The sequence below is a fragment of the Pollicipes pollicipes genome, unplaced genomic scaffold, assembly GCF_011947565.3.
Source record: "Pollicipes pollicipes isolate AB1234 unplaced genomic scaffold, Ppol_2.1 Scaffold_7231;HRSCAF=8579_pilon_pilon_pilon, whole genome shotgun sequence".
In the NCBI taxonomy this organism is placed as follows: Eukaryota; Metazoa; Arthropoda; class Thecostraca; order Pollicipedomorpha; family Pollicipedidae; genus Pollicipes; species Pollicipes pollicipes.
The window spans coordinates 11518597-11530129 of NW_023597034.1; the positions used below are offsets into that span (position 1 = coordinate 11518597).

General features: G+C 58.5%; 1 protein-coding gene across 3 annotated transcripts in view; it reads left to right on the forward strand.

Moving 5' to 3' along the window:
* The window catches only part of LOC119109624 (uncharacterized), a 28907-nt gene extending 17627 nt beyond the window's left edge, over nt 1-11280 (forward strand). For all 3 annotated transcript variants that reach the window (XM_037233335.1, XM_037233334.1, XM_037233336.1), the window contains exons 5-10: nt 797-901; nt 1307-1418; nt 7991-8202; nt 8388-8604; nt 8801-9385; nt 10321-11280. In XM_037233335.1, the coding sequence (XP_037089230.1) occupies nt 797-901; nt 1307-1418; nt 7991-8202; nt 8388-8604; nt 8801-9385; nt 10321-10357 (1268 nt within the window). In that variant the 3' untranslated portion in view covers nt 10358-11280. The remainder of the gene's footprint in view (nt 1-796; nt 902-1306; nt 1419-7990; nt 8203-8387; nt 8605-8800; nt 9386-10320) is intronic.
* Nucleotides 11281-11533: the final 253 nt, after the last annotated feature.

Genomic DNA, 11533 nt, shown 5'->3' on the forward strand with positions numbered 1-11533 from the left:
ATCCCAGCAGGCGAAGGCAAACGTCGGTTGATAACCTGACCCTGGCTGACGTGCTTGTCGCACAAATTGTACAAAATTGTGCTGCCTGGACATGCGGAGACAGTGCTGGTTGACCATAAATTATTACTCTTCTAGCGACGTGATAAAAAAGAAAATTGTGCTTACTGTTGTATGGAAACGGTCTCAAGGGTTCCAGAAGTGCAGACACGCGTTTCGTGTCATGATCCGAATCACATATACCACGAGAAGCCCCACATTTTACTGACTCAGTAAGGGGTAGTCAAACAAGCGTAAGGGCAACGAAACTGCATGTAGTGCGCCACTGCTCGGCCCGAATTCCGTCGGCTTCAGCAGTATGCCCGAATTTGAGGGTGAGCTGTTTCGATTGGGTGGCAGACTGGGGGGGGGGGGGGGACGAGGTAGCTGTCGGGCGGAGCAGAATCCGTCGAACAGCCGGTCCTGTTACGTCGCGTCTCGCCAGTGCCGACAAAGGCGGGGCTGTCCGGCCCCATAACTGTCGCGTTGTGAATAAGCCAGCTGAGAGGCCCCATCAGCCGGAGCTCCCCAAAGCCGGCTATTTCCCAGCGAGAAAGCGCCCGGACGGTCGCTGCGAGTGACACGTTAACTGGGAATCGTTCCGACGGAACAGGGGGGAAACCGCGCAGCGAGAAAGCGTCCGCCGCCGCCGCCAGATGAAGATCTGTGCGCGCGGCGCCTGGCCTCCGCGGCGGCGGCCTCGGCTCACTGCCCCGTCCGACTCGCAGCGCTATCCCTCACTGCGCCGTCCGACCCGCAGCGCTACCCCTCAGCAAGCGGAGCGGCGACATCGACTTTAACGAGCGGTTTCACTGGGCGAAGCCGCTGCAGATGAGCGCCGAGTACCGCGCCGCCCTCGTCAAAGGTGAGCTGGTCGGCCACGATGACGAGGCCGGAGCCGACAGCCGGCAGCCGGTCTGGTCCTCGGAACGGTTCCCGGTTCCCCCTTCAGCCGGGGTGGTCCGTGGCATGTGAGATACTCCGATGGCGTGTGGGATACGGAAGTCCGTGAGCAGCCCACGGAGGGCGGGGGACTGATCTTTTGTGGTCAGTTGGTACTCGCGATCTTCATTTGAGCGATGGGAAACGGTGATCCCCTGTGGGTGATGGAGACCGTTGTCGCGGTCGCCCCCAACGCGCTCTCTTTGGCCTTGTCAGCGACTGGGGCGCGCGGCCCCCTATGCTGCAGGGGCTGCCGTGCTGCGGTGCGGGCTAACAGTAAGGTGACGCACTCCGTGACATAATGTGACGCGCCACCCGCCACCGGCAGGTCTTCCGTACCCGATCCTGACCGTGGCCGAGTACCTGAGCACCAACTCGGAGGGCTTCCTCTGGGGGCAAAAGCTGCGGGTGGCCGGATACTACACCCACATCATCATCTGGTAAGTGACACCAGAGCCTGCTCGGTCATCACTTCCGCCGCTGGCTGGGCCGCAGTCATCGTGTGTCACTGCTGAGCCAGCGCCGAGCTTGGTCGCACGCGCCTCCGGACCCCAGATCCTCCAGCCAGCGGCTTCTCGCAGAAAGATGACATTATGTTCGGACTGGACAGCTGAGCGTTACCAGCTGGCGTTGCTGCCAGTCATCCAAACGGGTTAAAAAGCAACGAATTAAATTGCGCTCAACGTTTGTAGTGCGTGATTCTAAGGTCATTTACGGCCCACTATGACATGCGTATTGCAACTTTCCGAGTGGGAGTCCCTTACCGCGCCCACACACGGTCCTGTGACCTGGGATGACCCGAACCGGTCGGCCGTGGCCGACTAGATCCCGCGCGGCGACGGCTCCCCGAGTTTTGCTCCCGCGTCGGCCGAGCCGCCGGCGGCTCGCTCAGCGACCGGCTCGCTAACTGTGACATGGACTGCGGCGATTGAGTGAGGCGGCCACGGGCGCGCCGGCCGGGCCTCCTCTGGCAGCGCAGATCTCATCTAGCCAGATACACGGACGGGGCGCGACACGTTCCATGGTCGGCCCCCCTGCCCCTAGGGTGCCAGGGGAAACGCATTGTACTGTCTGTGGCAAAGATCACTCGGCTGCCGTTCTGACCGTGCGGGGATCGCATTCACCTCGGCGCTGCGTGTTGCGGTATCTGCAACAAACGCCGGGGTGACTGCAGGCGCACGGTCGCGTCTCAGCTTCAGACAAGCTGATCGGGGTCAGCGGCTCGTCTTGTGCCGATGTCACGGGACCACTGCAGCTCAGTTCTGCAGCTCGGCTCACTCATGGTACTCAGCACTTAGGCTAAGGCCAGACCGACTCCCGGAAAGTGGCGCTGCTCGTGTGCCGGTGGGCCGATTAGGCTGCCGCCAACACTGGCTGGCGGCGTTCGCCGGCCGCTGCAGGGTCCGCACTTTGTCCAGGCCAGGAGCGGCCGGCTTTCCTCCAGCCGCGCCACGGTGAAAGCGCCGAGTGAGACGGCCGGCCGCCAGCGCGACAGGCTGGCGTGCGACTTCGGTATCCGCTGGTCACGGCCCCTGACCTGGGGTCACCCCAGCTGTGGTTGCTCGACGTATCCTGCGTCCCCGCCCGCCCTCTGTGGAACCAGCTTTGTCGTCACCTGATCGAGGTGTACGTTTTGACGCTCCAGCGTCCGTAAACTTGATGCAAATCACGGGAATGCAGTTGAAGTCCTTGGATGTAGGACACGTTCTAGGTAGGGTATAACTTCTAAATAATTCGGCATCTTCTTCCACATGTACAAAAACATTACTCAAATCTAAGCATTAAAATGTTGACTCTCATCCAAGCCTTTGGCTGTCTTGCCTGAATGACTTCTTTAGTTTGAGGTCCTGGCTGGGAGCCACACCCCATCCGATCGCCACCACGTCTGGTTCTTACCGCACCTGTGAGCCTCACCTCATCCGATCGCCACCACATCTGGTTCTGACCGCACCATCCCGGCGTGCGGCTCGCTGTGCTGTCTCCGTTCTGCTCGCCCTGCCTGCACCTGGCGGTGCCGGCCACGTGACTGCAGCCGCCGTGCGTTACATGACGTCACGACGGAGCCCTGTGCGCCACGCAAGCTCCACGCATGCGCTGCCGCGATGCGTTGCCGAACCTGACCGGCTCTGGCGACGCAACGGTACACGGTGGTGGCTCTCTACTGTGTGCGGTGTCTCCGCCTGCCGTCATGGTCAATCGGGCCAGTTTTTTGGTGTTTGCGTGTCGCACCGTCCAATGTCACCGGAGGGTCTGTTGGCTGCCGGCTTCCAACGGGACATTGTTTGTGTGCCTATGGTGGACGTCTCAACCGTACCGCCGCCTGCGCTGTCGCAAAAAAAAATCTGCTTGCACGCGCTGTTGTCGGCGCAAAACACGAGCAGCCGTGCACCTTGCCCTCAAGTCCAAACAGACCTCGCCCGCACTACCTCTGAGTGGTGCACCAGACAGGACATTGGCGGACTGACCTGTCCGTATGCGCTTGGTGACGCATCAGAAAGTGTGCCGTATTTCCGCCGTGAGGCCACAGGTGTCCCCACGACATGCCGCTCACGTCAGCAAGCCAGGCGCGTGACGACGCGCTGTATTAACGCATGCTGCACGTGTGGACAGCTGTCGCGGCGCTAGTGTATAAAACAGTACATCGATGTCTGTTATGTAATTCAGACTGCTTTTGAAAAAGTTGAGCATTTGGTTCATTCCTACCCAAAATATGTTGTCTCGAATGGTGGTATCTCTACATCACAGAATGCTGCGGAACGGCCTTTATGCAAGTAGGGAGCAGACACGCGATACGCCGAGCAGGCGGCAGAGCTGCGCCGGGAGAGGTTGCAGCGAGCGTTCAGCGCTGACCCGGACGCTGCGAGCGCAGTGTGCTGACCCCGCGTGCCGTGCGGTCCGTGTGTCCCCCGCCGCCGGCTGCCCGCACGTCTGGGTGATGGCGGCGCCGCAGAGCACGGTGCGTGCACCGCCGCCGCCCGGCCGGCGACGCTTGCGACACAAGAGGCCTGTCACACGAGCCGACTTTGAATGCCGCTGCCGCCACTGACTAGAGGTCTGACCGAGGCCTGGGCGCGACACCGTTTTGTAAGTCAGCTCTTTGGAGAGGGGCAAGTTGTCCGTAAACGCGTCCCTTGGTCTCATCGAAAGGCTGAAGTGGAGATTGCAGAATGGGAGCAGGTGGATGGGAAGCTAGCGTGAGACTGTCAAATAAATCTTTTTTCAGAAACCGTTTCAACCGCATTAGGCAAGCACTCAGTTTTGGGGATGGCCTTGCGCGTGCCGAGAACATGCTTTCATAGCTGGCAGTTAATCATCCAGAGAGTTTTAGTAACGTGCTACAAAATGTTACTTATCCTTGGTCACTTCTTGTCTTCTTCCGGCAAGGAATATATACACACTGCACGGTACTGAAGGCACAGTTACTGAAGACACGGTACTGAGGCACGGTACTGGAAGCACGGTACTGAAGGCACAGTACTGAAGGCACGGTACTGAAGGCACGTCTGAAGGCACAGTACTGAAGACACGGTACTGAGGCACGGACTGAAGCACGGTACTGAAGGCACGGTACTGAACACACGGTACTGAAGGCACGGTACTGAAGGCACGGTACTGAACACACGGTACTGAAGTCCACAAGCGCGCATGGAAGCTGTGCGTCGTCCACAGAGACTGGTGTGAATACCTGCACTGCTCCGTATGGCATTGCCGCCACATGATATAGTTTTGACAGCCCTTACTTTGCCAGTCCTCCAAGCTGAACGAGGTTTCCGAAAAATGAAACACAACGCGCGGATTAAAATTGTTTTGTGCACGTCGTTGGCATTCAAGGCCTGTTTATGCAAGCCTCTTACGTATGGCCCGCGTACGAAGGGTGGCAGGCCATGAAATCCCGACCTATAATTACTGTAAATGAAGCAATATTTGACTCGCTGCACTACCACGACATCGGAAAAAAATTATTAGCCGTAGCCCAAATTTAACAATGCCCCCTCGTTTTGCATTTTTTCTCCAAGCCAGCGATGTCTGCTCGGTAACTGCATGATCTTGACATTGGTGAGACAAAGACGGCAAAGAGAGGCCCACCACTCGGAACAGGTGTTTGGCGGCCGGCCTAGAAGGGCCGACGAATGGGCCCGCCCGAACCGGGAAACCTCCTGCCCCGAGGCGTCCAGCCCGGAAACTTCGGGCGGCCGGCCGGCGGCGCGCGGCCGCAGGCGCCATCGCTGGGTGCGCGGCACAGACCTGGCGAGACGAGGCCATGGGCGCAGACGGGGATGGGGGATGCCGGGGGCAGAGGGATGCCGGGAATGAGGCGGCGTGATGATTGGACGACATTCAGCAGGCGAAATGAAAGAGGGTACGCCAGTGTGCGATTCGGAGCGCAGGGAAATGGTTCGTGGATGATTAAGATTAGTGGTGGAGGAAGCCTTGTGGGCCTTGCAGATGCTGTCCGTGTTGGAGATACCAGGAACTGCGCTGTGCCTGAATCTCACAAATTGCAGCCAACGCGGTCACCATCCAGACGCGACGAAAAGGCCGGTGTTCCGGCAGGCAGAGAACCAACGGGAAGTTGTGGGGTTGCTGATGTTGATGCCACCCCCCATGCGGGTGGTGATCATATTCCTCTGCTTCTGTCGTTCATTGAGCTTTGGGTGTTATTCCAACAATCTTCCTGCTTCCCTTTGTTTTTACTCCCTCCGGCTCTTTTCCCCTTTCTACCATCCCCTGCTCTCCTCTGGTGTCTTCTGTTCCTCTCTTTTGTCTTGGCATGTCTTGTCACCTGGGAATTCCACTATTGCTGCGTGTTATCATAAGCTTATAACTTTCAAGCATCGGACGTGATCCAGAAACGCCACAACGAACCATTGGCTGATACTGGATTAGGTGTCACAGAATGGTAAACGGATGGTATCGACCGAGCATGTCCAGTTTAGAATGTGTAATGGGTGGTAGGCCTCCGGCGAAGTCAGTGAACCTCGGGCCACGGGCCTCCGTAGGTCCGAGGTATACGGAAAACCAGTGGATTGAGTCTGTGTGACGAGAATTTTACAAACGTCTAAGCGCCTGGGGCTTTCCTTTCATGACATGGCCACGTCAATCAGCATTACCCAGCGAAAGGTGAACGCACGCATCCGGGTCTGACTGCAGGACGCTCGCCTGGTACAGACAGGCTGCTGTCGCCCTCAGAGCAGTCCTTTTGACCAGTCTGATTTAGATGATGCGCAGCTGCACAATCACTCACCGAGGTTCCCAGCCTTTGAGGGCGCTCAGGTTTCCCCGTGCGGTAATGACACGGCTCGGTGCCTCTCAGCGGTGCCGTGGCTCTAACTGCCGTCGGTTGCGGCTGATGGCGTGCTGCGCGCTGGCATCCGGCCGCGTACGCAACTGGCCGGCCCCGAGCGTGCACGGACGGCACAATAATGCACCCCGTGCGTGACCTGGACGAGGCTTGGTTTCTCCCCAACGAGGGCCCCGCTCAGCACAGATCTGGCTTCATGTCATGCGCTGCAGCGATTGACCTAATCTCAGAGGGAAGGAAGTGCGTTTTTTTCGCGCGAATCGCGATGGGATAATTTGCAGTTCGTAGCCGCGTGGGACTCTATGAGGGCCGTTAGGATCAGTGCGTAGCCGCGTGAGACTCTCTGAGGGCCGTTAGGATCAGTTCGTAGCCGCGTGGGACTCTCTGAGGGCCGCTAGGATCAGTTCGTAGCCGCGTGGGACTCTCTGAGGGTCGTTAGGATCAGTGCGTAGCCGCGTGGGACTCTATGAGGGCCGTTAGGATTGGTTCTGCCGTACCAAAGAAGTACTCGGGTTCGGGGCTCATGGCCAATATGAAATTTGCTAACTGATTAACTGATGTCTTGTAAATTAGTCCATATCACTTATCGACAGCGTGCCCCCCACCCCGCCCCTGATGTCTCTGCTTTGGGTAGCAATGATGTACCCTCCGCACCCCATTGTCCTGGCGCTATACACGCCCCCGGCGGCTGCCACCTGGCCAACACCGGCGGCAGGCGGGCAGGCAGCTTCACCGGTCAGGCTGGTGGCGCCGGAATGTGTGTCCATGCATCCGTCGGCCTTGAGAAGCATGCAGGCAACCGCGGACCGTGCGTGACTCAGCCAGTGACCTCCATTTGAGTAAAGGCTCCAAAATGTGTGAGACAGCTCTGAATGTCTGCTCCTTGCTGCGCATGACTGTCATGATCGTACAAGCTGCCGGTACTTAGACGTCTGCATACCCTTACTTTATCTTTCCGTCAAATGTACGGTTTTCACCGCGGCTGCTTGCAGGGCTTGACAACATTGTCCTTGCGGCCCGCGAACCGAGGAAAGATCCGTATTGATCGTTGCCATGAGGGCGCGCTGGTGAAACTTTAGGCGTTTAAAAATGCTTTGGAGAGGGAGGTTGTTTCGTTCTGATTTGTTCCGTTAAGGTAAGCTTGTGTTCCAGGCAATTTCAGCTTTATTCTTTCTGCTGATAAAGTGAGAACTTCCTGTTAAGTTTTCCTAACATTAGCACTTGCCGAGAAGCAATGGTGGGAACCGTCCACAATCCCCATGTGTTCTGCATAGCGGTTTGTTAAGACCCCCAAAAACATTTCACCACATTTTGCGTAATAATTCCTCTGGAAACATAAGATATGCATTTGGCCGGACTGAGTCGCACAGGCAACGGCTGTTGAATACACTGTTCAAGAGTGAGTTTGCTTGGTGACTTGGATGGCTTGTAGATGCTTTCCGCTGATGAGATGCTGGTTCCCCGGACGTAAGCTTGAGCCACCTGTCCATACAGCCTGGACCCCGTAAGCTTGAGCCACCTGTCTATACGGGCTGGACCCCGTGCATTCCTTTATCGGTGTTGAGTCGTCCCCCGGAGTAGGGTATGACTGGAACCTTTCATGCTGCAATCGGCTGGAATTTCGTTCGCGGTTCCCAAGCCCCGTCCAACAGTTTTCTGTGCTGCCCCGTTGCGAGCCGCCGCCCTCACCGTTCCGGTCCCGTCTTTCAGGACGGCGTTCGCCTCCTGGCTACTGATGAACCTGCTGCTAATCAACGTGCCCCGCTACGGCGCCTACATGATGGTGATCACGGGCGGTCTGATGTGCTCTGCTTGCGGCCTCTACACCGCCCTCAAGCCGAGCCGGCCGCTGGCCATCCGGTTCGAGGACGCCGTGCTGGACATGTCGCTCGGCTGGCAGTTCTACCTGGTGCTGCTGGCAGGTGTGTGGGAGCCTGGCCGAACTCAGCCCGCCGGCTGGTGGTGTCGGCCGAAGGCGCGCCAGCCCGCCCGCCTCACGCCTGTTCTACGTCTGAATAAAGGCACGAGCTTCTTTTCGCATTCGATCTTATCGTGTGTATATTACTTTCACCACGCTTGACAGGGTGTGATGTTGTTCTTTCCGCAGGGGTCATTTGCATGCTGGTGGGATTGTCGGCGGCACTGGTTGACCTGGTGTACCCGCACACCTTCTCAACCATTCTCGAGGTCGATTTCGGCACGCCGTATGACCGGCACATTCTCATCGTCGAGTCGGATGAGTCCCGCAAACGGCGCACGATCAAGATCCCCAAGCTGGAGGAGCCCATAACCGCTGGAATCGAGGCCACGACGAAATTGATCCGGTAAGACTCAGCACCTTATCTAAATGCTGTCAGCGTCAAGGTCAGTTGGCTTGCCGCCAGGCAAATCTTTACCAATTTGCACAGCTTGCTGCTGCTGTAGCGGACCTAATGTGGACGATTTTTCCTTGTTCGCGGCGCCCTGGAACAAATTTTGCAGGCAATGAGGGTCTGTTCTCACGGTGCTCCTGGATTTCAGACGTCTTTCAAAGCGGGGCAAGGATGGAAGCAGCACCGACCCTCGCGGAGGCGTCGACAATGTCGCCTTCGAGATGGACCCTCCGAAAACCCCATTGCACGCCAAGCTCAGCAAACGTAACGACTCGAAGAAGTCCAACAAGTCATTCAGCTTCAAGCGTAACGCCCATCACCTGGAGGTGCCGCAGGCCAGCTTCGACATGCCGGGAGCGACCGCCAAAAACCCTTTGGAGCGCACCGACTCCAAGGCGTCAAACGCCTCGTCCATGTCGACGAGCTCTTACCCGCGTACGTCACTGCCGGACGGCGAGCACCCGACATTTCAAGAGCAGTTTAAGCGGATTCGGCACCCGGAGACGCGGCGTGACTCGGCGCAGTCGAGCACGTCCAGCGTGTCGTCGGGCTGCGGTGCGTCGGGCCTGTCGCGCGCCGGCTCGTCACGTGGCAGCAGTCACCTGCTCGCCGTGCCAGTCGAGAGCTGCCCGTCGGGTGGCAGCTCGCTGCACCCGCCGCTCGAGAAGCGAGACTCGCGCACCTCCAACATCATCGTCTTCCACACACAGGACGCGCGCGGCCAGCTGACCAGGTGAGCGGCGCTGATGGACGCCTTGCGAGCGATCGCTCGGGTCTGGTTCGGTCAGCTGGCTCGGACTGTTCTGCGCAGGGGTCGTGGTCGTGGGGCCTCCGATTTGACACGGCTGGCTGTTGTCAGCGACCGTCTGCTCCCTTCCCCGCCTCGGCTAACCATGCGTGCGTGAGTAATCCCTTGATAGAATGTCTTCTGTCGGCGACCGTCTCCTCCCTTCCCCGCTTTGGCTAACCGTGCGTGCGTGAGTAATCCCATGATAGAATGTCTTGTCAGCGACCGTCTCCTTCCTTCCCGGCCTTGGCTAACCATGCGTGCGTGGGTAATCCCTTGACAGAATGTCTTCTGTCGGCGACCGTTTCCTCCCTTCCCCACCTTGGCTAACCTGCCTTGCGTGCGTGAGTAATCTGGCGTCGAAACTGCAACATTAAAACCGTGGAGCCTGTGAGAATGGCATGTTAAACCTATTCGCAGAGTAATTTAGAGACTACCAGAGCGAATTGGTGACGGATCAGCCAGCTGTCGGTTTTTGTTCTCGGTGAAAAGCGTTCAAACGACACTCTGTGTAACGCTGTCATAAATCCCATGCAGGCCCCCACGTGCTGCAACAGTGCACGTACCCCTGGTATGTCATTCGAACGGCTTACATCTGTACCGGAACTAGTCTTCGCCTCCCACTGGGCTATGTATCCTTGCTCAGTGCCAGCCTGCCCGGGAAGTGCTCAAACAGCGAAGATTCCGGTTGTCAGGCGTCCCACTTGTGCAAGCCGCTGCAAGCCCTGGTGCAACGACCGCCGTTCGTGACCGCGCCGCAGATTGCGGGCTCGCAGCTCGGACTTTGAACGCGGCTCTCGGCGCGTCTGTCGACCCGCTGGTTGTCGGAGGCCGTCTGTGCGCCTGGTTTCCCCGCTAATGCGGCCGCTCCGCTGTTCCAGACGCCAATCCACCGACCCGGTTCCCATGGAGCCGTAGAGGACGTCACACCGACGCCCCGTCCGCCCAGTCTTCAGGAGGCATTACGTACCAGCGTAGAAAATAGTGATGTGATATAGTGATATTAATGTGATCGTAGCGGACGGCGCGCCCAACGGTGTTACGTTGGCGGAGGCGGAGGCGGCCGGTGGTGTCATGTCAGCGGAGGCAGAGGCTGGTGTCATGTCAGCGGAGGCAGAGGCTGGTGTCATGTCAGCGGAGGCAGAGGCTGGTGTCATGTCAGCGGAGGCAGAGGCTGGTGTCATGTCAGCGGAGGCAGAGGCTGGTGTCATGTCAGCGGAGGCAGAGGCTGGTGTCATGTCAGCGGAGGCAGAGGCTGGTGTCGGGCTGCGGCACCCGGTGTTGTCTTGGGGCACGGCTGACGGCCTGCGCCCGCTGCTCTCACGAGAGCGCACCCGAAGCACCGCCGCCGCTCGGTCACGCTTCTACGCGAAGGGCTGCCAGGTGGACTGCCAGCCGCTAGTTCCTCCGCACGTGCGTGGGGCTCCCAGGATGCAGACCCGATGTTTTATTGGCGCGACCCTGGCGTCCAGTCTCTAGCGCATAATCGACCTTGGCGTTATGCTGAGAGAGCACGGTATAGCTTTGTGCGTCACTGCCAAGGGCGTCGTCGGGGGCAGGAAGTCTGAGGTCTTGGCAGTTGAAGAGATACGCAAATTTGTGGGTATGCTGTAAGGCCTGCGAAAAGCTGCCTGGCGTGCCTGTTCTGTGTACCACTGCGTGGGGTTAAACGTGGCCACGCCTTCGGTCAAAGCAGTAGTGCATGTTGATGCCATACGGTTAGAGGTCGAGACTGCCCTTAAACCGTTTATTTAACTAATTGTAACCACCTGCGTGACCTCCTGGACTAACGGTTGTGCGCTGTGGGCCTGGACCAAATACACGAATGGCTGGCTATCTGATCTGGCATTTGCGCTGTTCATAGAACTGGTCAAACCATGTCGGACACCGCGCCGTGCTGCATACCCTGGCGTGCCAGGAGTGGGAAACAAACGGCATTCTACTCACACAGGGGACGGCTACCGCCCCAATACGCACGCCCTACCTATTACAGGACGCACTTGGTAAGGCTACACGGCACCGCGCGCGGCTGCCCGGCCTGCGAGCGTGGAGCCGCTCAGGCCGCTGCCGAGGCGGCGCGGGCGACAGCGCACC